The sequence below is a fragment of the Danaus plexippus genome, chromosome 5, assembly GCF_018135715.1.
Source record: "Danaus plexippus chromosome 5, MEX_DaPlex, whole genome shotgun sequence".
NCBI classification, from domain to species: Eukaryota; Metazoa; Arthropoda; class Insecta; order Lepidoptera; family Nymphalidae; genus Danaus; species Danaus plexippus.
In genome coordinates, this window is record NC_083539.1 from 8,437,506 (window position 1) to 8,464,975 (window position 27,470).

At 38.5% G+C, this 27,470-nt stretch overlaps 1 protein-coding gene across 3 annotated transcripts; it reads right to left on the bottom strand.

Annotated features, from left to right (window-relative positions):
* Positions 1 to 554: 554 nt before the first annotated feature.
* Positions 555 to 26,920, bottom strand: LOC116768908 (cadherin-87A). 3 transcript variants are annotated; one of them, XM_061528182.1, is made up of 36 exons: positions 26,601 to 26,920; positions 18,218 to 18,281; positions 17,564 to 17,685; positions 17,153 to 17,239; positions 16,882 to 17,013; positions 16,457 to 16,582; positions 15,969 to 16,103; positions 15,416 to 15,608; positions 15,195 to 15,307; positions 14,529 to 14,726; positions 13,798 to 13,950; positions 13,116 to 13,303; positions 12,499 to 12,661; positions 11,674 to 11,823; positions 11,271 to 11,429; positions 10,855 to 10,978; positions 10,583 to 10,774; positions 10,147 to 10,376; positions 9,631 to 9,784; positions 9,364 to 9,561; positions 8,609 to 8,848; positions 8,171 to 8,358; positions 7,395 to 7,581; positions 6,867 to 7,072; positions 6,041 to 6,238; positions 5,394 to 5,553; positions 4,891 to 5,026; positions 4,559 to 4,749; positions 4,213 to 4,389; positions 3,942 to 4,054; positions 3,417 to 3,571; positions 2,936 to 3,093; positions 2,567 to 2,672; positions 2,073 to 2,262; positions 1,204 to 1,329; positions 555 to 1,042 (listed from the first exon to the last, which is right to left on the bottom strand). In XM_061528182.1, exons 2-36 carry the CDS (start codon positions 18,270 to 18,272, stop codon positions 989 to 991), a joined length of 5,457 nt encoding a protein of 1,818 aa, XP_061384166.1. In that variant the 5' UTR covers positions 18,273 to 18,281; positions 26,601 to 26,920; the 3' UTR covers positions 555 to 988. The 3 variants fall into 3 exon arrangements, with proteins under 3 accessions (XP_061384166.1, XP_061384162.1, XP_061384164.1); XM_061528178.1 differs by having other exon boundaries at positions 2,073 to 2,277; XM_061528180.1 differs by lacking the exon at positions 26,601 to 26,920 and adding an exon at positions 18,458 to 18,505 and having other exon boundaries at positions 2,073 to 2,277.
* Positions 26,921 to 27,470: the final 550 nt, after the last annotated feature.

Sequence of the window (27,470 nt, forward strand, 5' to 3'; positions counted from 1 at the left end):
AAATCAAACTAAAAAATATATAAGTGTTATAAATATTTATTAATTTTAATATAGATCAACAAGTACGTGTTTCAGCTAGTCTCACGACGCTCGCTGTTTACTTCGCTGCATAGAAAGAATACTATGCGCGTGTGCTTGGAATCTACCGACTCTCTCCTTCTCTCTCCTACTGTCTACATTTGTATATCTTTCTCGCTTTCTCAGCGTAAAACGTTTAAAGCAACCTTGTTGGAAGTCGGATAAGAAGTTCCACTTCATTAACTTTAAAAAAAAAATATTTATAAATTTACAAAAATATCAACATCAGACAATATATATATATATATAGAGGTACAAATTAACCTTTATATAAATAAATGAATAAAAAAAAATATTTAAAAAGATAAAGCAAATTATTTTAAATATTGACACAGCAAATATTATTCATTATTTAGGTAATGCTATTTATAACAGCGATGTTAACTTACGGTAAACTCACCGTTACAAGGTGTCAGAATTAACTCAAACCTGCGACTAGGTTAAGGAACGAGGACGGAGTCGAAGAAAACTCAACGTATGTAAAAAATATATTTATTATTAATTCGTTGTTACTCACTAGATTAAAAGCTATTTACACAGCTTACAATAATATCATGATATTTGTACAAAAATATAAAACTATGGCAATGTTAATGGTAATAGTGTTTATAGTCTATGGCGATCACAGAGTTATATATGTGAAGAAATAGAAAAGTACAAAAATATTGTACCGCTGTCAGGAAACCGTCGTCACAGGAAACATGGAAAGTGTGACAGTTCACAGTTTGCTAGTTTAATGTTTGTCTTACAGTATTATTTACACACATTATAGTACACGGACGTTGTCGGCGTGTCGGCCGGCTCCAAACACACTTGTAGTAAGTTAGACTAGTGCGGGTGTCTGTCTGTGTTACAACACGCCGCCAACATGCATTCGGTATTTACATGACTGTAGAACCAGCTGGACTGCTCAGGGTCGAGGAGGCGGCTCGGGAGTCTCTCTCTCAGGCTTGAACGTACTGCCCTGGGGGTGACAGGTGTTGTAATAAATACAGGATGAAGGAACTGAGATGATATTTATTTAAAAATAAAACGTTGACTTCAAATCTCGATAAAGATTTTGAATAATTCAGATACAAATAAGCATTTTATTGGTGTATCTTGTTATTCATATATTCTACACACCTGGAATCCTAGAGCTGCTTCCAGCGCTGTGGTGGCGTGTTCCAGCTGACGCAGGTCTGGTGTCAGCGTGGCGTAGTCTTCACACCTGGAGCGGCCTCCCTCGATGGTGGCGTACGTGTTGTCCACCTTCATACAACAATCACAATATTAAACATACTTCACCGACACTCATATAGTTTCATATTATATATAACATTTCTATCCGATGATTATAGTTAGTTAGTCGTGGTGGCCTGGAGGTTAAAAGGCCCGCCTCTCATACGTGAGGGCGCGGGTTCGGAACCTGGCAAGAACCAATGTGATCTTTTCCGAGTCATATGTACTTTCTAAGAGTATTTAGACACCACTGACGGACGGTGAAGGAAAACATCGTGAGGCAACCTGGTCTTATAATTGTAAGATTGAAATCGCCAACCCGTCTTGAGCAAGCGTGGTGATTAATGCTCTAACCTTCTCCATGTGAGAAGAAGCCTTTGCTTAGCAGTGGGCTCTTATAGGCTGATGATGATGATTATAGATAGGCGGACGCTGTGATACTATGAGTCAGTCTAACGATTAACTAATGAAAACCAAAATTATATTACTAGAAATATTTAAATTATATCAAAGTTATCAATTCTTTCTATGAGGTGTGGGTTTCAATGAAACTTGTAAAGAAAATGGCGGACTCTTATCTTTCAACTCAATTAATTACTTCGTTTATAGACGAGTGCGGGTGCCGGGTCCATGGGAGAGGAGCTTCCACAATGCCTGGGCCTTGCGACTCAGGTGTAGGTCTAAGGAGCACCTATCTATCGCGTTTTAAACGCTCACCTCCACCGTCCCAGCTCCTCTCTCTACTTAACAAACTTTGATATTAAGAAACCAACCACGGGATTCTGTTCCTGTAAGTGTTCCTGTGTGTCGCCGAACACGTTCATGGTCAGCTCCTGTTCCTCGTACGGCCTGAGCTTGGTTTCCAGCCACAGCGGGTTCTCGGTGGTGCTGAGTTCCTCTAGGATCCTTCTCCGCGCCAGACTATCTCCCTTACTGGACTGTAGCGACGGCGGCGGCACCACCCTGGAATAAGTCGCCCTATAAATCATCAGTTTAGTAGATATTATGGGCGACAGACGAACTTAATGCAGCAATAGAAAATGATTAATAACTCACAAAAGACATTGAAAATGAGATTTATATTACAATTTCCTTCCTAACATAATGTTTAAGTTCTAAGAGAAAAAGACAATATCAGGTATCCGACGTCATAAGTCGACGACATGCCACCAGATCAAATAAGGACACTGTTTCAATTCCGTTGTTTGTGAACAAAAATAAAATCATTAATATTAAGCCTTCAGGATCATATTTGGTTGTTACCTACCAGTGTTTAAGACAGGCGCAGACCACGATGAATGTGACGATGCCAGTGAACAGCACTATCAGAAGCGCTATAAGTGCTGCAAGAGCTGGATCGAAGCTCTCAGGAGCTGGAACGATAATACTACACATTAGATGTACGTTTGAGATTAATTCACGACAAAATAATATCAGAGAACGGGTATGGACGTAACAGACTAAAGGAGAGATTTGTATAGGTATGTTATGGACAACGAGACGGGGAGAGAGATAGTTGTATAGTAAACGTAGCTATCTCTTTCTATCGTCACTCACGCCGCATCATTCACCGGCCAATCTCATTGCTCGTTATCCAGCGAGCAGTTAAGTTTTACTTCAATAAAATGTTATCCACCTTTATCTCCTGATGCGGCGGCTGTGAGCGTCTCTACTCCATACTCCTGGTAGAGCTGGCGGAGCGCGTCGTACTGAGCGTCGATGTCCTCCAGAACACGCCGGACATCCAACACCTGGAAGGTGACGGGGTCCACGGCGTGCAGCTGGAGCTCACACCTGGAAACGGAAATGTTATTAGAAACTACCAGTTTGATATAGGACGTTGATCATTGTTCTAATATTCAATTAAAACGTCCTTAGATTGTAATAAAGCCTGAAGGACCGTTACTCCATGACTGTGGGAACTATGTATATTAAATTATTTGAAGCAGTTGATCTTTTAACTGTTTATTTGTGCACTTAGTGCTTAGCAGCTCTCCACACATCACAGCTGCATCGTATGTATATTTCACCCACTTAACTTCGTCTAATCGAGCGTCTTCCGCTATGTGCATATGTTCGCTTAATGTGTTTATAGACTTAATACTAGAAGGCGTTACCATCTGCCGTCCCCGGCGGTGTGTACCGCGGCCCTCCGCCCCGGGACCAGCAGGGCCCGCGCCGCCGACGACAAGCGAGCGTGAGGCGCGCCCGCTGAGGAACACGGACGAGACACCACCAGCCGGAGGACCGACGAACGATCGATGATCCAGATCTGGGGTGACATGGATTAGTGATTTAACCAAGGGGACGAGCAATGACGAGGAGTCGGGGTAGTGACCAAGGAGTGGGGGGCACACTATAGGGTCACCATTCATATAAATTGAATAAACTGTATATTTAAATAAATCTAATATTTTCGGATCTGCTATACTTTTTTTACGTGACCGCGGTTCGTCGGCGCAAAGTAACCGAAAGGTCGGGAGTATGTAGTTTAAAATAATGAAAAAATTCGTAGTACACCCGACAACGTTAGTTTAATTTAAATGAATACTCGCGAAGATAACGAGTACGAGTTACGAGCTCACAGTGTCGAGGTACTGCATCGGTCACCTTATACGATATGTAATGTTACATCGACTCACATAGACCTGCGCGGTGTCCTGTCGGTGAGGGGGCGCCAACTCCTGGGCGATGACGTCCAGCACGAACCTGTCCTGGCGGTAGTCGGACATCAGGGTGGCCGTCGTCAATACACCTGGAACAGCATCATCATATACATATCCAAGTAACACGAGGACAAAAGTAAGCTTGTCTGTGTATTAGACATTTAATTGTTTGTATAAAACTTATATTAACATATTTCGTGTCAGACATTTTTATTAAAGACCTCATACATATTATAATGCCACCTACCGTCCTGTGTAATATTGAAAGGTGAAGGCACAACGCTGCCACTAGAGGTGGTGGAGCCGAACTTATACAGGTGAGAGGCTGCCACCGCCAGGAGCAGGGAACCGTTCACGCCCAGGTCAGGGTCACGAGCCACCAGTGACGTTATCACCTCGCCAACACGAGCACCTGGAGATACACCTGGAGGAAAAGTATATCCAGCATTGTAGAGAACATTGAGATAAAGTTATTCTAAAATCATTTATCTGATGAGACACTAGACAAACTCGGTAGTCAGCATATCTCACATGGTATTAAATATTTTTTGGCAAACCATATTTTTTCCGCCGCCAATATCAGCCGTACTCACCCGCGTAGTACACCTTCTGTTCAAATTTAGGCTCGTTATCATTTTCGTCGAGTACTCTGATCTTGACGGTGGTGACGCTGACGTCTTGGCTCTCCGTGCTGTTGTCTATGGAATTCAAGATGGCCGCCGCATGCTCTAGTATGGGATTGTTGCTGGCGTATACTGTCATGGAGTATTCGTCCTGTTTTTCCCTGTGGAACATGCAACAGAACAAATTACCGTAACGATGAGTATGAGATTATTAATGTTATTATTATCAATTAAATTATAGACATATATACATATATAAATGCATCTATTATTATATATCTATATATAATCTGTATTCCGACCTGTCAAAGCTCATGCTGGCCCTTATGATGCCCTGGGTCCTGTCGAGTGTGAAGGCGCCGTCCTGGTTCCCCTCCAGTATATGATAGTACACCTTCCCATTGTCTCCTCTATCTTTGTCTATGGCCTTCACCGTGCCTGGTGAGATGTAACAGATTATATAAATTCAGAATAACATTTTTTTTAAATAACTTAATTATTATAAACTCTACGTTTTTACTGTTATATGAAATGCGGATAAAATGTTATACTAATCATTAAGTGAGACCAAAAATAAATGAGTAGTGTTCATAGACCAACATATGTGAACTGAAAGTCATTACATGACATGTGTTATGTGACTTCTTACATATAGAATTCAAATGACATGTTTGTGAGAGGCCACAGCCCTTAGGTTTTCTGCAGTCCGAGCTACAATATCGAAAACTTTCATTAAAACCAGCTTAGTATGTTTTTTTATGGAAGATCACCAAACATCCGTACATTGTATTTCTTTAGCACTCACCCACTATGACGCCGGAGGGTAAATTTTCCGTGACGCTGAAGTGGTAGTGCCTGTGAAGGAAGGCCGGCGCGTGGTCCTGATCGTCCACCACCACCACCTGCAGCACGCGGAGGGCCTCGAACTGGCTGGGAGTACCGCCGTCAGACGCAGACACGATAAGCTGGAATGACAACGACAAACTGTTGAGATTCAGCTAATGGTATTATATATATAAAGGAATTATAGCTTTAGAAATTTACAATTAATAAGTAGTAAATAAACAAAAAAAATCATAGATATGAGAGAGTTATTCTGCCAGGTCGATACGATAGTCGTCTGGACCGAATTTCATGTAATTCAATCAAAAGGTAGACAGAACTTCGGAGAAGCTAGTATTGAAAGATTACTTCTTAGTTCCATAACTGATATCAGTGGTGAAGAAACTACTTAATTAATACAGGGTAATGAAAGAAGGATTATTGGGTTCTGCTTGATGGACATTTAAGAATTTTAGTACCACAACTTGGTAGTTGTAAGATTTGATGACTAAATATAATAAACAAAATGTAACAACAGTACTAATAGCATGAATCTCGAACTACCCGCTTCAGAGCACAGGAAAACAGGTTTTACTATTTATTAATAATAATGTTAGTAGCAGTAGTCACCTGGTACTCCGCCTGGCTGTCGATGTCCAAAGGTACCCTGGTGGTGAGTTGTCCTGTCACAGGATCCAGACTGAACTCCTCGGTGTGTCCAACGTTCTGGTTGTCCACTTTGAGATGGTACGTCACTCGGCCGTTCTCCCCCGGGTCCTCGTCCGTGGCTTGGATGGTCGTTATGAGGTAGCCAGCTTGAGCCGCGTGCTGGAACATGTATGATACGGACTGAATTAGACTAAGGCTAGGAAAAAATATTCCAAGGGATTCAATGTTGCTGTAAACCATTTATGAGTTATTGATACTGTATAGACGCCTGAAGCACTGATAATAATAGTATTGATACTCATCATTATATATTTTTTAACATTAAAGCAAGCGACATTAAGCTCATAGTTAAATAAAATTTTTAAATAGGAAATATGACAATAAAAGTCACGATTTGAGCCATAAATCTCCGGAGTATAGCGTTCCAGTCATTTTACTTCAGAGAACTTTGATGTGAACGTTCATAATGGAAACCTCATAGATGGCACCACCGACACCACGTGACGGTTAAATGTAAAGCTCGATTCCCAAATCGACTTCAGTATGTTCCAGGTTAGTATCCTACTCTCACGCTTTTAATTTAAATTTTTAGTACTGTCACGAATAATAGGAGGCAGTAGGAGCCCTTACAAGTTGGTATCGTTAAACTAAATCCTGAGCGGTTCAGTTTTGTTTCTCCTGTAACTACGTGTCTAGAAACACTTGCGATATTTAGGATAACTGGAAACGCTCCGTGTACAGTTTGAGATCGCACACTCGTGGTAGGGGTACAGAAACATGTCCTCACAGCGGGTATTTCGATTCGCCTGACATCTGGCGGCGGCTGCACGAACACGGGGCTGTGTTTGTTGACGCTCAGTACTGTGATGTCGACTCGAGCGGTGTCGCGGTGGCTACCGTCACTGGCCGCCACCACCAGCTGGTAGAGGGCGCCGCCTACCACCGGCCGCACTGGAGACAGGATGCCCGTCTGGGGATCCACACGGAACACTCCTAGAAATAGATAATGATCTCATTTAAACTACAGATCTTATTTGACTACGATGTTCATGATATAGAGGAAATATAAATGACAAAACTGTCACTATACATTACAACTGCTGAAGACATTCAGAGATAGATATAAATAAAAAGTCTTTAATAAATATTTTTTTTTTTTTGTTGATTTTTTTACTATGACTATAGTAGAGCTTTCCTGCGAGCTAGCACTCTATGGGCCATGACCATGCGTTATCACTCACACTAAGAGGTTTGATGAGAAAACGTATGAAGTTTACTACAAGATCTTACACGGTCCTAGTAATGTTGGATGTACCTGGTTGACTCTGGTCCTCGATACTGTATGTGACGGTTCCGTACTCGCCCTGGTCGAGATCCTCCGCTCTCAACTGCAGCAGGGCGGGCGGGGGACTCAGAGGCACGTTCTCCGACACGCTCCCCTTATACACACGCTGACTGAACACCGGCGGGTTGTCGTTGATATCCGTGATGATGACGTGGACCTGGAGACAGCGTCATCATTATTTTAAAGACTTATATGATCTGTGCTCATCAAGGAAGATTATTTATATAAATAAAATATTATCATAAGATTGGACACTCATATAGTTTATATGTATATATATATATATATATATATATATATATATATATATATATATATCACAATAATATAGGTGCGGTATGAATTGATATTTATTTTATTTTCAAAGACTAAGATTACTTAGAATAACTACAAAACATGTTGCGTGACCTATTGTGCTTATAGTGCTATAACCTGATGTTCATTATGAATGTGCGTCCATTTGTTACGAGCAAACATTGGAACATAATTAGGCTTGAATATAAATATGACAAGTTTGCTGGATTGTATAACAGGTTGGGGAAAAAGAAATTCAATATTTTTTTTGGAGATGGTAGTGACATATCTCGTAAGGCAGAGATCGAACAATTTCAGATTTATTCTCGTTGGCATGGAGGCATTTTGTAGTAACAGTTTTTTGGGTGTTTCTTGTTTGTAGCATTCAGTTGTGAGTTACAGGGTAATTAAACTGGAAGTGAACAAACAGAAAGTAATAATATTGGTCGTACCGGTACACTGGAAGATTTTTTAGTCTGTGGCGGCGCGTTATCTGTGGCGACCACACGGAACCACAGCTCTGAGGTGGTTTCCCTGTCGATATCCGCTCCCTCCGCCACTGTGATCTCTCCCTCCTGACTGATGGTGAACAGGCTGGCTGATTCCCCGGACAGACTGTAGGTTATCTTGCCGAAGTCGCCTGACCAAAAATGTTTTAAAATAATTATAAGGCTATATAACCTGGTTTTTGGTTTGTAATAGGACTTATTCTGTCAATACACGTCCTTTACGAGCAATAGAGGTTTTCTTTTAGAAATTTAAGAAATAGGGCTTTATAAAAGCCCAAAGAAACGAACATTTATACAGCACACATCTATATGAGATGAAATATTGTGGTTTTAATAGTACTAGTGGGAACTGTTTAATCATGTACAGATAAACTGCACCACCTGCATCGAGGTCTACAGCAGACACGTTCAGCACACTGGTCCCAGGTGTGGAGTGTTCCTCCACCGTAGCGTTATACAGGTCGGCGCTGAACTCGGGCCTCTCGTCGTTAATGTTGACCACCTCGACGAACACAGCCGCCGACGACGACAGCTGAGGGACGCCAGAGTCGTACGCCACCAGCGTGAAGTTCAAGGACGGAGTGGCTTCGTAGTCAATACGGCTCGCTACCCTCACTTCACCTTCGAGACGACACAGAACATGGTAATGATGACCCAAAACATAAAATGTAATTATTACTATGCGAGTCTTTTTAACATGAAGGCTTATGTGGTGATAACTTAATTACAGATAAATATCGTCATTACACTTGCATTGATGCCAGCGTAAAAATTATTCTGTTGAATTCAGAGCACCCCTCTGAGTCAGTGAAAAATATTGATCCAGACGTTCCAGAGAAGCTTGAAGACAGACATACAAAAGTTGTATAAATTTTTATTCTGATGCTCGCACTGTGTACGCCATCATATTAGTTTAATTAAAAACCAATTATTTGAAAACAATCAATACAATTTTATTCATTACTATGTTTCATACAACAAAATCCGTTAACTGTCAGTTAGATACGAACTTTGTACAAAATGGCGCTAGAAACAAATTGATACAAACATAAAAACTATTGTCATAAGAGAAAAAATGAAAAAAGAGTCATGAGTACTGGTCATATGGGTCAAATAACAATGTAGAGGTATATTACCGGTGACATTGTCGATATCGAAGTACGGGCTGGGCGGATGTATGACGATGGAGGCGATGGGCGTCTCCTTGTCCGTGGCGCTGTAGGAGGCCAGCACCGTCCCCGGGCTCTGCTCCTCCACCAGGCGCTCCACGTACGCCGGCTGAGAGAACACGGGCGGCTGACGGTTCACGTCCACTATGGTTATTATGAGCTCGCCTGGAACGACAATTTATTACGAGAACATGTCTAATGTATTCGTCTGCTTGTAGGAAGGTATGTCCTCACCCTCAGTGGTCTGCGGCACGGGCGCGGACTGGTCGGTGACGGAGACGGGCAACGTGACCACCGCGGCCCGGGAGCGGTCCGGGGTTTGAGACACGAACACCTCGCCAGACGGGGACACCAGGAACCACGAGGCTATCGTGCCGTCGTCCTCCACCTGCCATCCATATATACGTTGGGGTCAACGTTCCAGTCAAAATGCTTAGTTATTGGATGCTCCTTCCCCTTTACACAAAAACTAATTTCTGGAACTTTCGATGAAATGACACAGTTTTGGAGTTTCGACATCAGACCAACACGTCTATCATTCATAGCGGACCGCCGCGTGACTCCCGGGGCTCATGGCAAAACGTTTGTATTTCGTATGAAGGCGCCAGTATGACCAAATCTATTATTTTGACAATATATTTCTCTTTTGGCCTAATTCCAAACTCCGCTCGGACGAAGTCAGGGGCGAAAACTAGTTAATACTATACTATAAAGTTTTTGTACGTTTGAGACCTCGTATAGTAAAGTCACCTCTTGTCCGTTGACGTCCACCGCCCTGACGGGTCTATCTCCCCGCCCGAACCTCAAGCTGCCTTCGTCGGCGTCAGGGTCCTCCGCCACGAGCTGGTACACGAGGGTGCCCGTCTCAGCGTCTGCGGACACCCCGGCTCTTTGGACCGCGGGTTTGAACACCGGCTTCTTGTCGTTCACGTTCAGCACGTGAACCGTCAACTCCGTGGTGCCAGTCAGACTGGGGACACCTGGATATAAAGACGATTAATGAACATGTTATGGAATATGGCCCAAACGGAAAGAGAGTTAAAATTTAATTATGATGTCATAGTGAAAAAAATCAATAGCGTCTTATAGTCACATGCTATATCGAGTGCTTACAAACCACGACTATAATGTACATAGCTATAATGTAATATTATTCTACGGAACCCCCGGGAGCCCCAGGTCGTACCCATGTCGGTGGCGGTGATGAGGACGTGGTAGGTGTTCTTGCGGTCGTAGTCGAGTCCGCCGGCCACGCTGACGACCCCCGTGTCCTGGTGTATGCTGAAGGCGTCCAGAGCTCCCTTCTGTATGTTGTATCTGATCTGAGCGTTCAACCCACTGTCCAGATCTGTCGCTTGGACCGCCGCCACTTCCGCCCCTTAAGGATGAAGGAATGAGCGCATTACATAAGACTGTAATGAACATTTTCTTTAATTCTTTTATTCAATACAATATTACCGATGGCGGCGTCCTCGGACACGCTGGCGTCGTAGGTGGTGGTGGCGAACACGGGCGGGTGGTCGTTGACGTCACGGACGGTCACCTCCACGCGACACGTCGCGTTGAAGCGGCCGTCAGAGGCCTGGCACAAACATTCATTACAATTACAACGTCTTCTTAATGAGGACACTTCCAAGTCATGTTTTAGGTTTACACTATAATTTTACTCGCTATATATGCGATCCGTATCTTACATTTAAAATTGAACAGCTGGTTGAGAGATTTCGACACTGGCGTCATAAATGGAACATATTGAAGGAACCGTGATAGATAACAATGACTTGGTAGTATTTGTTCATTTTAAGACTTACATTAAGATGTAGAAGCTAAGGTCAGCCGTCGCTATATATATATGTTCCTGAGTGAGAACTCACCATCACAGTGAGTATGTATTTGTTGTCCGCGGCGTCTAGCAGCTTGCCGGGCAGCACGGAGATGCGACCGGAAGAAGGCTCCACCCAGAAGGGAGGGTTGTGAGGAGAGACGATGGAGTAGCGCACGTCGGACGTCGGGTCGAGGTCGCGCGCTTGGACCTGCACGTGGACAATATGCATAAACATCACCTCAGCTTAAACAAGAACAGAATGCCGGCTATCTGAAGCTGTGTTACTTTTTATCAGTCGAGCGTTACAAACATTTGTTTCACACACATATCTAAACGAGTCTCCGTGTGTAGGGTCCTGCTTTATTATATACACTATAATGTAACAAACCGACAGACATTCATATAATTATGTGCAGGACTCAGCAAGTTCAGTGTATGTATGTCTTCTATACCTGTAGTTCCGGTTCGAATTTAGTGGCGTCCTCGTCTATGGAGGCTCGGTACACCGGCGTCAGGAACACGGGAGGGTTGTCGTTGGAGTCCCTCACCGACACCTGGACAGACACCACGCTGCTCTGACCTGCACCGTCATCATCTGTAGCCTGGGTTGAGAGAGAGAGAGGGAGAGAGTGAGATGTATATATATATTGCAAAACAAACTATTTTTTAATAATAACTCATGCCAGACTATTAACGTCGAAGACGGTACACAAGGATCGCTAAGTTTAAGAATTTGTTGATATAAAATTAATAAGATTTGTGAGAATAAAGATATATACACCATTTCAATGTACCATAAGACAGATTTTTATATATGTATTGTGCTATGTGACTTTATTTGTAATAATAAATATGACGGAACTATAACAGCGGCGCAATTCTTATTATTTGAATAACTAATGATTGAGGGTAGTTGAAGTTATCAGGTGTCACCCGCATAACCACCTGCGGAGCCGCCTGTGCAAGTGAAGTCCCAACAAGGTTGGTATAAATAGAGGCGAGAGTACAGATTAGAGAGAGTCTCGCTCGAGCCGTTTCAGGGATCGGACCTCTTCGAAGTAAGGGATTCGTTAAACCGTCTACGAGGTTACCTTCAAGAATATAGGCATTGGTGACGTCAATTATGCTGACGTCACTCTTTTAACAAACGACAAAGTGCTCCTTACTCCGACATACATAATCCTTTTCCATGTAATGAATCAAGCGTCTCAAAGACAATTCTCTTCTATATAATGAGTCTAGTATTTCTACCTGGCCGGTGTGGTATGAGTGATCACCTTGTACTGTAAGAAGTATTCCTTCCGTGTCTCGTAGTCCAGACAGGGTCCAACCCCCGGGCTGGCGCACTCCGCCACACTGATGACTCCACTCCTCGGCTCCACTGAGAACAGTTCCGCCCCGTTACCCGACAGCTGGTACACGATACCCTCGGTACCGAATCTGAAATTAAGGTGTAGTCTTTATATAAAACTCAGTCCATACTAATAAATCAAATCGTAATATCTGACTGTTCCGCTTTTATAGCGAAATAAATTTATTTATAATTTTTGTGTATCTGTCTGTTTGTTCCGGTTAATCTGAGAATCGGCTGGACACGATTCTGATGGGACTTTAACCGGTCACTTTTTTTGAAATACTCTCCATTTTCATTAATATAAATTTAAAACATTACTTTTCTTGAGTTAACGTGGCCACGTACTGACCAGTAATATTAAGTCATGGATATAGAAATAACTCCTCGAGGGGAGTGTGACGTCACACAGAAAATACACATCACACAGTTAATAATCACATAATCAACATCACTATCAACTATTATATATGCTGGGCATCTATCTATGTCTAACCACAGCCTTACTGTAGGCCCTCCCATATTGATCCAAGTCTCGCTCACCTCCCCGTATCTCTGTCCGTGGCTCTGATAGCGGCCAGTCTGGTCCCGGGAGCGGCGTCCTCCCTGACCCCGGCGGAGTAGGAGTCGTCCGCGAACTCCGGGGAGTTATCATTGACGTCCTTCACCGACACTGTCACACTGGCCTTGGACGAGAGCGCTGGAGACGTGTGGACTTCTTCCGCGATCACCTGGAAATCAGACAATTTGTATATCATGACATATCCTACTGATGGTATATTAAGCTGTGCAGATGTGTGTTGAAGGTTGATGTTGAAAGCTTTTGATGCTTTGCTGAGATATGAGGCTAAAATATAGATTATAATTGATCCCGAGCCTCGAGTGTGTCAGGAACGCTGTCATGTGTTGTAAAGTCCCGGTAATAGACTACAGATGGCGCTATTTTTTAGTTACCATATAGTATTTTAGTAGTAAAATGCGAGCGGACAAAGTAAAAGATAAAAAGTGGCGTATAAATAAATGTCCAACATTTTAATAAAAGGAAATAATACTATATTAATTATAATTTTTTTAACAAATGTAATAACAGAAACATTCCAGTCGGTGTAAAGTCCTGATTAATACTGTTCAGAAATGATAGGAAACATTATAATGGTGCTCTCTCATATCATAAATTAAATATTTCGTATATCAAAGGTACATTGACCTTCGTTAGTCAATTTACCTCCAGAATGAACTTTCTCTGGTTGGGATCCTCGTAGTCCAGGGTGGAGTTGAGTCTTAAGGTGACGGTGGCGCTGCCGGTGGCCACTGAGGGTTCCACCACGAACGCACCCAGGTTATCGGCTAGTCTCAATGAAAACACCGAATTCATGCCCTGGAAATTCATATTTTATATTAAAATCGACTTCGAGTATATTGGAGCTGTTTCCGTGATGACACTGCGAACCTGTTTATTTATTACCCAAAAATCATGAATCCTCGGATTTCTCTTCCAAAAATTAATTTATATATTTCTTTTAAAGGATGTAGCGGTTTTTTTGTGAATGACCGAAGAAGCTATTAAAAAAAAGGAATTTAATATAATATTTTATTTGGTATTAGGTGATCACAATTAGGTTAGGTTTGTTGTCTCTAGTTTAAGTATACCGAAAAATATAAAAAATGACTTCTGAATGTAACCAAGTGTAAGTAGGGAGAAGAGCTTGGACGGTGGAGGTGAGCGTTTATCGCGCGTTAGATAGGGGCCTCTTAAACCTACACCTGGGTCGCAATCCCAGGCACTGTTGAAGCTCCTCTCCCTGCAACGCGATGGACGCGGCACCCCCACGGTGAATCCATTGAATGCTGAGCAGTTTCGTCTGGACCCATTTCCGAACATTTACCTCGTCTTCCACTAGACGGGTGTGAATGAACCACTTTTTCCAGCTGAAAATAAATAGACGAGTTCCTCACCAGGTCTGTGTCAGTGACGACCATGTCCAGGTGAGGCAGCGGCGTGCCCCGGGCGAGGCTCTCCAGCAGTTCCACGGAGTACTCGCGGCGGTTGAACCGCGGCGGCTCGTCGTTGACATCGCGGATGGTGATAGCCACCGCCGCCCGGGTCACACTCAACGGGGATTCCACGGGGATGCCGTCCACCAGCTCAGTGGCCTAGGGATGCAAAAATCAATATTAAGGCGCAAGTTATTCTGGTGTAGGTCGTCCTAGAAGGTAGCATATACTGTCACACTGAATAATAATTATCGCTACGCACGAAAAACGATTTAATTGTAGAAGCTTTTATTTGGATTGCTTAGGAAGCTTGGATTTACAATGAAACTAGTAATAGGTGTCAGCCTTACCGTGAGTAGGAGATATACCATAGCTATCAAGCAATATTAATTCACTGAAGCCCATTTTTTATGTAATCTTGTCATTATCCACTCTAAAAGCATCCATGCTCTATCGTCTCTGATAAGTATATTTTTTAAACATTTTCAGCGACGTCACAACGATGACGTCACTTGATATGGGGACATTTAATTCTAAGATTATCTTCTATCACAGTACTTTCCGGTGTTGGACGCTTGTGAAGTTTTAATTTATAATAAGTACGTAATGAACACGTCAATGACTTACTTTAACCGTAATATTGAGCGGTGAGTTCGGATCGGCCAGGGCTTCTCTGTCCAGAGGCTTAGCTGTTCTCAGTTCACCGGTCTTACTGTCCAGTACGAAGAAGTCCATTGGGTCTAAAGCAGACATATTAGATTATATAGTCGACAAAACATATAGAAATATCTTTGTTGTGGACTAATCGAGGATATTATTTTCTGTTTATTCGTCGTTAACTGACGTACTTGTAAGCAGTTCGAGCTGCACGTCTCTAGGCTGTGCTCGGTCTCCATCTTTGGCCCTGATGACGAGGGCGAGGCTGCCGACGGGCGCGTCTTCAGGTAAGGCCGCGCTCAGAGCCCCGCTGAACACCGGCGGGGTGTTCTGGACGTCCACCACCTTCACCTCCACCGGAGATGACGAGTTGAGGGTCCCGTCCTGCAAAAAATATTACAGGATCAGCAATGCTTGTAAATGTATCGGACTGTTGTTGTCACTTAAACGAGAGTACTTTTGATGTTACTATAAGCAAACATACTCCAGAAAAATAGCTGACGTAGACTCAGATCACACACTGTGATGTGCTTTTGCAAGAAGGTGTCGCCGCAACCTGTGAATTCACTTTATTATTTAAGCCATTGCTCCACACAGACTTCATCCAGGAGCTCAAAATCATTAGCTTTAAGTTATTTGTTGCAGTTTTTGATTGTTCTTAGACTCTCCACCTACAGCTAACATGTGTATAGGTTAAGGGATACTTTTTTGGGTATGTATTTAATAATGGCAGTGAATATCTACCGTGGCGTGTAACTGGAACTGGTAGAACTGCTTCTCGTTGTAGTCCAGAGACCTTTTCAGTACCAGAGCTCCTGTGAACTCGTTCGCAGTCGAATGGAGACTCACCACCTCGAACAGATCGCAGGCTTCTGGCCACTGGAATAAAATATTTAAACCAAGGATAAATGACCGGACAGAAGTATTGTACTACAGGGCACATATTTGTTATATATTATATGCTATATTATTTTTTTATAATGTTAAATTATTAAAATAATAATAACAGAACTAAATAATTATTTTAAATTGCAGGTTCCCAAATTTATTTTGTCCACTGTCCATATTGAGAATAAATTATTTGTCAGCATCAAAATTTTTCAGCTGAAAAGCCAATATGACTTATCCTAGCTAAATGATATTTCCATTTTTATGCTGGGTCTCCACAACCCCCTTAAGGCTTGCAGCGCCCACTTTAGGAAGGACTGTTCTGAATGAAGGTTGATTTTTACCTGTTCGTTGGCCACACAGCCCACTTCCAGCGCCTCGCCCACGGAGTCAGTATCCTCGACCGTTATGTTACTCAATACCGTCGTCCCAACAACTTCGTCCTCCGCCACATTAACTTCGTAGGGACTCTACAAGTTTCGATTGGAAAATTATCAACTATATATGTATTATTTACAATAATAAGTCATACGTGTTGTTGTACTAAATAATAGCCAGAATGATGTAATTTCTGTAAAATCTACTAGAAATCGCATCAGGGATTTTTGACAGATATAAAGATTTGGTAAAGCCCAATAACATAGTATAAGTATTAGCTCGTTATTTGATGCAAAAAAATATATTTTAAAGCAATCCAATAGTACAAAATTACTATAATGCAATATATTCTTGGGGTCAATCGTATTAAACAAATGAGTAACTTGCTTACATTCTTGAAGAGTGGTGGGTTATCATTTTCGTCAACTATGATGACGGTGACGGACTGAGTCTGGACCAGGGTCTGACCTGACGCAGGGTCGCTGTTCTCAAGGGACACGAGGAATTTTATTGTGTCTTCTTTCTGGAACATTATCATTTTAATTAATTATAAATACAAAAAATTGTGGATAGCTCACAAAACGTTACGTGTTGATTACTCTAAGTATATTTCCTCTCGCTATAAGACTGCTTATTGTAATATTTAATATAGTAGAACTCACCTCTCTGTCCAAAGGCTGTATAAGAGTCACATTCCCCGTATCTGAATTCACAGCAAACTTGTCCGTGCCAACTAAACCATATTTTATCTGAAAAAAAAAAATCACTAATACGGTTTATATACCGCACATGACTTAGAGTTGCTTTTACAAAATGTGATTATTAATTGCTTTATGTAAAAAATATATAAAAAAACATCGAATTTAATGCCTCATATCAGATTACTAACGTTAGGAAATAGGACAAAATCCTGTATAGGCATTTGTGTATTCATTTAGAATATAATTTGTAGAATTATAAACATAGCTTTATTTTCTGATTTAACGCCTCAAGAAAAAATAATCTGCTAAAAACCGAAACTTAATAAGACAACGGTAGAATTGCAAAATTAACAATTTTTTTGCCAATCTTACTGGAAGTCCTTCAGGGTCCGTCACCCCCTCAAGCGTGTACACCACGTCTCCGACCGGCAGACTCTCAGACAGCGCCAAGTTATCCATATCCTTGATGAAAACCGGCAGCTTGGATGCCCTGACTAAGGTTATTTAATTTTTCAGTTCGATACATCAAAACAACACCCCCTTTAACCTTAATGCTTTTAAATTAAAAATATTTAATGTTTAACTTAGAGAAAACAACGTATCTTTAATAATATCTTCGATTATACAGCGCTGACCTTGAAAGATTTCACCTTCCAAAAAGCTAAAGGGTAAATGATCTTATTTAGATCTTTTGTATTCCATCACCATGAGTAGTTACATCAGATATATGACAGTTTTTTTACAATTCATGCTTTAAATTCATTCAAACCGTGGGAGCTGTTTTAGCGTTCAGCTACTAACTACAGACCCTCACATTCACAGCACAAGAATACGTAAAAGAAATGTTTTCATTACAATTTCGTAAACCAATTTACAACATTCAGTCAGCAGTTTAAATCTATACATGATAATTGACGTAATGAAGCTCTTGTTGTGACTGGCACAATCGATATGTTCAGGCATTTTTTCTTCTGGCTGTGTATTAATTGAATTTTGAGCAGACGCTATTGATCAACTCAAACTTACCACACCGTAAGCAGATCAGAGCTGTCCAGAACACCGGCAGCCATGTTGACTTCATATTGCTCGCCTGGGAAAAAAATATACTTTACAAACAAAGTTATTAAGATGAGAAGATGAAGTACATACATTCATTGTTTTTCGTATGCTTTAATCGATATTTTCACTGTGAAACACTGAAACAAATATATTGCCTAATACTACTACTTATATACAAACGTGACTTGTAAACAATATTTTACACACATAATATTTTTCTTCACATGATCTGACTCCCTATTGACCTTACTGACTCAATTCCACTAGTGTTTGTAAGGCCCAAGTAGAAGACAGAAGTTACCATATAATTGTGAGGTCAATTAAGCAAGGACGTGGAAATCAGTAGCAATTAACCCATTACCTGGTAAATATAACGTAAACGATATAATCTAGTAATATAATAATGTCATTAGCAATAATTAAACAAACTTAAAAAACTTAACAACATTAACCTAATTATGACAATTAATTAAGTCGTTATTTAATTTGAATATAATTGAATAAATTAAATTAATTAAATGATGAAAGTGACTTATAATAAAGATATGAAACTGTAAATATTTTTAAATCTTTTTTAATACATATACATATTTCGTTATAGAGTTAAAGTATTTCTATTTACGTCTAGTTAATTGACTCATCTAGGATGTCCAAAGAATTTGTAAATTATACTATCCCCATGTCAACTTCAGTCCCAGGAGTTCCAGCAAGAGATACCTCCAGATGTATAATCCGTCTATATCTTTGTATTATCTTTATCTTTTAAAAGTGATTCATTTTATATGAAAGTTCATACACTATTATTTATAATGATAGATAAAAATATTTCTCATCATATGATTTGATTAAATATAACTAGTATTATTCGGATTACTACGCGTATTTTATTATTTTTAAAAACTACACACTCCCAACGTTACGGTTACTCTGCAGCAATACAAAGCTCTGCAGCAAGAAACGTCGGGAGTATGTAGTTTTTAATAATAATAAAATACGTTAAGTAATCTGAATAATATTAGTGTCATTTAACTGAATACTCGCGATAGTCTTAGATCTCATCATATGATTTGATTTTGCAGTGAAACTCTGTTATTTTCATGGAAATTTAATAAAGTGCTTAGTCGCTAAAGTATACCTTCGCTTGGAAAATGATACATCGAAGTATAACAGCATCAGGGGCTCTTTCAGTCTTTATCACAAATGAGAGGAAAGAACAAAGAGCATTCTAGGACTCTAAGTTCGGGTTTGTTAAATACTTCACAGCATTAAGCGAACCCTTCGTGAAATAACTTGTTTATTCTTTGACTTTCAAAATATCAGTCAAGGCCCAAAAGCAAACTATGCATATTGTACATTTTCAATGCAATTTCTTTTACGTTACATAATAAGATTGTGTTTAAAAAGATATTAACGAATTGAGAATTTTTACTCTTGTTCTTTTACCTATCTTATAACTATTAAAGCATGAAATAACTTTCTAGTAAATAACTAAAAAACCGTTATATTTTACGTAATAAATGGAAAAAGTAAGCGAGAGTTCACATTTATTTAGACAATCGAATAATAAAAGTAATTGATTGATTTAATATAATGAAGTTTCAATGACCTTTCATATCGTAGATGCTAGGTGTATATACACTGAATATATAATTAACACCGGCTCAACAGATGAACTTCTTAAAAAAATATTTTTTAATAAGAATTTAAGCAAAAGCTTAAGAAATAGTTAGTTTTTTGTATACTCACTATATCTTAACATCAACGGGAACTCCATCAAAGGGCTTCCTTGATTCATTTATATGAAGACAATATATGAATATAAATACTACATTGCCAGCTGCGTGAACTTACTCGAGCCGAGCGCCTTTCACTTCAATAAACTACACAGAGCTGTAACGCGACATGCGATAGATGTTCGAAAAGATTTGATATAATAAAAGTTTCACTTCAATATAATAAATTTCAATGTATGTTTCCCGTTTCCAAGTTTCAAACCGTCTACATCCAAACCGTCTCTTAAACAATTTTTACTAAACGAGACCCGAGGCTAGAGAATTATTTTTTTTACCAATCTTCAAGTATTTTAATACACGTAATATAGTGTTATGTGTTATACACCGGTCATGTGTTAAGGTCCTTGTAGCTATATGTTTTATTCCGTCACATTATTTTCTATATAAAGTTACTGGTGAGTTTTTATTAGTAAGCACAACATGACGGGTTAATACATACAAGATACGACACACGCGCACGTCATAAAAGAAAAATAATTAAATGAAAGAAGTTTCTTACGTGTTTTATCTACGTTCCCATCGTGAAATACATTTCATTAAATAGCTTCATATTTAAATCTATGTGTCAATCAAATTTGATGAAAATCTAAGTGTTCATTATGATGCCTTTCGAACGTACTGCTGTTATCACATCATCCCCGCCCATGGTTACTCCTCCTGACTCTGCTCTTTATTTAAAGATATCAAATATGAATACTGAATTCGACTTTCCCTACTCATGAACTCACTCGAACAGAAAGAAACATTTTGCTAATGTTACATATGCTATAATGCTGACAGCACAATTTATAAATGAAGTCTAAATTACATATTCATTAACATCTTAATAAAGCTAAGTTTTTATAATACAATTTAATAAATGAACGGTTAAGAATGATTTTTTTCACCATACTCCTTACCAGCATTCAACACATATTTTAAGTGTAGTGTATAAAAATTAAAACATACTTTGACAATTTATTTAAAAGTACGGAATGTGCCCGATGACTACAAGTAGGTGCATAACTCATGTGAGATTGCTATACCACTATAGATATCAACACAAATTAAAAATTATTGTCTGTTTGTAATTTCAAATAACAGCTTTTCATACCATACTATGAAAGTGTACACGGTGCTTTTGTCAATTGCAATGCAATACATTTTTTGTTAAATCCGTCACTCTGTCATGTTTGTACCGGCTAATCTCTAGAAGTGCTGGATCGATTTTGATGGAAATTTTACTCGCAGATATGTAAGTAATTTCATTCGAAGTAAATTGGGCTACTTTTAATGAGGGAAGTACTCATTTGGAATTGAAAGACTGATTTTCAAAATCGTTTTCTTAATCGAAAGAATATTGTGCTGTGATAGTTCCATTGTCACCAAGTCGGGAGCTGATGATGGAATCTTCGAAAAATCAAATAAAACCACATAAGGATGACACCGCGTCTTCCAGAGGAGCTTTAATTTGAGGGCAAAGGCGCAGGCAACAGCTAATGTATAATATTGTAAGGTTGCAACTAATTTGTAAACTTCGGTTATTCGATAAGGCTTCACGTTAACATAGCATTCTTCTAAAGTTATATAATTATTATATAGATAAGGTAAAGCAATGGTTCGTTGAAAATGGCACATTCTTTATGTACTTAATGTCAATCTCGTTCGGTATCCTGTTATGTATATGCATATTTAGAAATACATTTATATATATATAAGAAATAATAATGCGTTATTTCAAGACTAATTTTAAGAGAAAATCAACTTTTAATCTATGTAGTCGACCGTTGCCAGTAAAAGTTCTGAATAAAATTTCTACTTCAGAATATTGTTGCTAGATTTCACCCGAACATACAGACATACATGCATTGCAAGTTAATTAAAGATTGTAGACAATGTATACAATCTAACAAAAATTATTAGGTTTGTTGCATCCGTCTGCATCAGCACTCGTTGGGTGATGGAGGCATCATCACCTGAAGGGGGTGACGAGATGAATATCTGACGAGAAACTTGATACGACATAGAAGAAACATGCGTAGACTTGTGAGACGGATGTTACAGACAGATATTTGTATGTGTTTAAAATAAATGCCCATTATAAAAGTTTTTTCACACGTTGATGTCGAAAATATCTCTGAGGAAATACTTGAATTAGTCATTATAATGATAGTTTGTTGAAAAATTAGATACACACTTATAACCGACTTAATAGGAAATATGTTCACTACGATTGCTCATACACAGACAGAGCGTTCAGCGTTCCTCACTCCATAAACTAAGTTAATACTATAATGTGATAAAATGAATGATCGAAAAACTGTTAACGCTCCGTACGCGAACTCAGTGTAAGCATAACATTTTCCTTTAATATTATGAAGAAAATAAAGAGAATTTAAAGTCGAATCTCAAAAGTTATATTTATTATTTTACGTTCTCTTCAATGAATAATTTCAATCGAAAATTTGCTTCAAGGGTAGAAATGTTTTTCTTTTTTTTGGCGATTTGAAAAATAAATATCCTGTGATTATCGCTATTGTGACTTATTTGGCTGTCTTTGGTTGGTGAACCGAGGTCGTGACGGGTACGATGAAGCTTCTTCTGTTTGTGGCAGAAAAGGATCTAGACGTGCACGTAACGTCCGCAAAAAAAGTGATCTAAGCAGTAGGGTAAAGAAGTACAATGACGACCTAAGACTTGTTTGTCATTTCTAAAACAAATATATATTTTTCTTTGTAAATGAAAATTATGAGCTTTTTCAATGCATTCAAATAATTGTTGTAAAATATCGGCTCAGTGTACGTCATATAGGGGTATCGTTCATCAAAACATGTGTCCTTATAGACTATGGTAAAGCACGAGTGTTCAGAGTACTCTCGAAGACTACAACCAATCAATCAATCAATCTTCGTCGCTTAATAAAGACTGGTATACATTTGAATAAGTTAAATAGTAAGTTTTTAGTTTGAGCTAAAAGGAAAATTCATGTCAGAGGCCAGGTGTCCATCCATCATCAGCTAAGGTCAGTTTGAAGAACAATACTGCGAACAGGGTTACCCATTTATAAGATTACAGCAACACCTCTAACATACTAGACTCTGTTGTCTTGTAACGTTACGATGTTATGAGATACACACAGAGGATTAGATAAACACTATTATATATTATTATATACGCTAGTTTCACGGACGGACACTGTTTTCAAATAATTATCATCACAGTTATAGCTAGTAACAACAAATCAGTATAACATGAATCGTGAGATCGTCGGGCTCTAGCCAAATGAATATTACTTAACAGATTAAATAAAGAGAAGAGCCAGTTTATATTGGACGGAAACAAGAGCGTTTTTACGACTGGAAAAATTAATTGATAATATATGCGGGTGACGTTAAGACCCATCGTTAGATAAAAATATAGAAACAAAACACAATAACTTGAGTCACAAAAAAATTGTCCAACTCGGAGTGTATACAAATATATAGAGCGTTAAAAATTATCTTCGTTATATTTCTTAATAAAAATGTAACGTATGTCCAAACGTTTCAAATATGATCGATAAGGTAGAGTTATGACACGGCTGTTGCGTGATCCCCAATGATTACTCCACACCCCGAGCCTCATGCTCCATCCCCCCGGACCGATTACATCTCTCATTGTACGACACAGCCTTATGTAAACTATAGTAACACAAATCATGGAACCGTACGTTATATTTTTCTTGACATTCCACCATTATAAGCAACTTTAGATAATTCGTCTTAGATTGGTCATAAAAATTTTTTTCGTCAAAACCATGTTGAAGTCTAGCTTAGGAAATATATGTTAAAATATTCATTGACACGGGAAAGATTCGAAGCTGCGAACCCAGAATGTCGTGTTTCAGTCGCTTGACCAACTAAGCCATCGTGTCGTGTTCATTATACGGAAACTATTTCTTTGTATTATTATATTTTTGAGTTATATTTTTGTATGAGTACATGCTCGAAGTTGTTTATTTATTTATGCTGTTTATCAAATTAAACAAGGCCGCCTACGCTTTCATTGTCATTGACTTATAAATACCGGTTATTATAAGTTAAAAATTCCCTACATCATTTTGGTAAAGAACCCATACTCTCACACTGCTGGACCGTTATGAACCAAAAAATCGCTGAAACCATCACAAGCAAAATTGGTTTCAAATGAAAAAACCGCATCAAAATCGGTCCACCGTTTAAGAGCTATGACAGAGACAGAGATACACAAACTTTTAACACCCCTCCTTTTGGGTCGAAAGTTAAAAAGAAACCAAAGAAAACGAAGAATTCCAAAGGAATCTATTTACCTTTAATACATGTGTCCAAGTGACTTGGAACACGATTTATTGTAAATGTATAAAATTGAAAAGGAGACAGTTTTAGTCACGTACAAAGGCCTTCGTTTTTGAATAATTTCATGCTTTGTTGCAATATTTCCCGTGCCGCAGAGTTTAGAGTCTTATGTCTTGAGTGATAAGAGCTCACGGTGCACTTGTCGGCCGTTTATTAAACGAAAGTGAAACTTGTATTGTTTCTGTCCGGTGTCGTATGGTCAGATATTAGAAATCTTGTCCGGGTAGGCTTTTGTTGGAACACAGAGGCTTTGACTCAAAACTGTTCATATACAGTTACTTCGAACCATTAAATATGACGGTACACGGCATTTCTATTAACGTTTTCTCGTTTTAATACAAAATGAAAATTCAATTTCTTTAAGAGCACATAAATTATAAAAACATTCATTTCTTTCTCTTTACTGTACCAAAATTCAAGAGCTCATCTTTGAATCATAATGAAATACCTAATTATACATATGCATTACTATATTCATTGCATGCATGCATTTTTGTGTTCATCGAACATCAATAGTTCAGTATGTTAGTGTTACAATACACGTTTGCGATATAATTTCGAGCGTCAAAGCCAGTCCTGACCTAACCTGTTTTAATAATAGCGCGGTTTAACAATGCATGTAACTTACAGACATATTATATATTGATTTATATAGATTTAATGAATCAAATATGCTCACTCGTCTCATCTGTTAAGTTTCAAGTTCAGTTGACCCACTTGTTGGTATGTTGAGCCGAATTCGAGTCGAACACGAAAAACGGCAATTAAAAATTGCAACTGGTACATTCATTTCGACCGATTAAAATTTTAAATTAACTGTATTTATGACTTAGACAACATACATATATATTGATTATGCATAATCGTGTATTGAACGAAATTAAGTATCTTGCATGGTCGTTCATTTTTATTTTATATCAGTGAACCCGCATGTTTAGTTTGTGAATCACTCCAACACGACTCCAAGCGAATGGTAACCAGCGACACGGACCTTAACGCAAGGTCGAAGACTCTCACATACTTTATTTGATATCTACCATTTACCACTTACTACCACCATTATTTATACTATATAGATAATATATTAACCTATGTAAAATAAAATTTTTATTGCCACGTAATTCATATCGAGTTTTTTTTTTTTTTAATATGGATGACATTCGTTATGCCTATTTTTATTGCATGTCAATAAACTGTAAACTTAATAGCGTCTTAAAACTATTGAGAACTTTTTGTTTTTGGAATTTATTAACGCAAAGATCTCATCTAGTGTCCTAGATTCTGTCGAAACAATAGGAAGTTAAAAATATATATATGAACAATATATGTAAGTACATTATTATTATTCAAATTCATTCGAAACGTCTTGCTGTGGAAGAAAAGCATGCATGCTATATATGTACAAACATTTATATTCGGACATTCAAATTTACTTATGCATCAATATTAGAAGAATAAAAGCACAAGCAGGCTTCTCATTATTGTATCAATGCACATTTCTGTTATGCAAAAATTATAAACACTTATTTACGAATAGCCTCAGACATGAATCGTTTAGGCTTTTTCATATCTTAAGCTTGTTAGTTTACGAACATCAAAACTATTCTCAAATGTAACTTAGCAGACAATATTGCAAGGCTTTTGTCCTCAGATTTAAAATGTCGTGTGAATTTATAATGTTGCTTAATCGACCTTCATCTCTTTTGATATTATGACATGCTCTTGATATTATTTTTTCCCGCGTCTTCATTCACATCTTTGTTAAAAATTTATTGTATATTGTTTTAATATAACATATTAGAATATTACATTGTAGGATTTAAAAGGAACAATGTCTTTAATTCTACGTTTAAACTAGAACCTCAGATCTAAACAAATTATCTTTATATTGTTGTACTTAATTCGTACTTTTCATCAACTGCATTTTTATAGTAGTTTCTCTTATTTCTATTACATCATTAAATGCATAATGCTGATCAATACCATAATAACGTTACAGCTCGCTAGTACTGAGTAGGAAACTTGTCTTACATAAATGCGGACGTAGGAATTCATAAAATTCTCTTAGGTAGACTAGGTATATACAAACTCTTTTTCCCCCATACATATTCACATCATAAATATTTATAAAAAGCGATGTATTAATAATTTTATGCAAATTGAAAAACAGCTGCAAAGAAAACTAACAATCCAAAATTTACTCACGGTTTAAGAAATGAAGTATCAAAAGTCATACATGACTGCACATCCGGCTTCTTCCGGGTTACGGCCTGTATCTAGGTGTGTCTTAAAATTCAGACAAAGTTCACAAGATCCCGTTACCTGCAAATCTTACACATCACAACAACTTATCACATCGATACCTTAACATGAGACAAAGAAAAAACTAGTATTTAAACCGAAGACGACACACTTTTTAATAAAAATTGAAGTAAGCAACACGCGAAAATTTAATTATAACTTGCAAAACGTGTCTTCGACAATCCCCCACAATAAGCGCTTATAACTGACTAAGTCAAAACTCAAAACTCAAACGTCACAATAAGTTTACTGTTCAAACGAAGTTCATTTCACCACTTGAGTTCATTCTTTTCTTTCCAACATGTTGAATAAAGGTATATAGGAAAGAGATAAAACAACAGTTGTCATTTATTCATGACCAGTAGCGTTCCACGCGGCGGTTTCGTGAACCACTATAGACAGTTAAGTATTGATTTACTACGCACGGCGTAAAAATGACGATAGATGGCGTTTTATATTTTTTCTTATATACTTTTTAGTTCTACATAATTCAAAAACAATCTAATTTTCAAAGATTTCCAAGCTAATTGAATGGGTATAGAAAATTTATCCATAAATACAAATAGATTAGTGATATACCAAGACTGAAAGGCTACATAATTCAAGTCCATTTGCAACCTTGCGCTTAAAATTATCAACTAGTAAAAAGGGGTCATTAACAAAATAAATGATTTCTAGAAACAGCTTCTTATAAAATATGTGAAGTCTCCTTACTATTACAATCTTAAAAACTACTGTTTACTTAAAAAATATTTGATTGCAAGCTCTAACTTT

What these genes read in the sequence shown, in the direction of transcription:
- LOC116768908 (XM_061528178.1), bottom strand. Translation starts at nt 18,272, where the DNA reads ATGAAGTCAACATGGCTGCCGGTGTTCTGGACAGCTCTGATCTGCTTA. An exon ending in TACAGCCTTTGGACAGAGAG is followed by an intron (nt 17,014 to 17,152) that starts GTGAGTTCTACT and finishes ATAATGTTCCAG; the next exon opens with AAAGAAGACACAATAAAATT. An exon ending in ACGGACAGAGATACGGGGAG is followed by an intron (nt 12,662 to 13,115) that starts GTGAGCGAGACT and finishes CCTTAATTTCAG; the next exon opens with ATTCGGTACCGAGGGTATCG.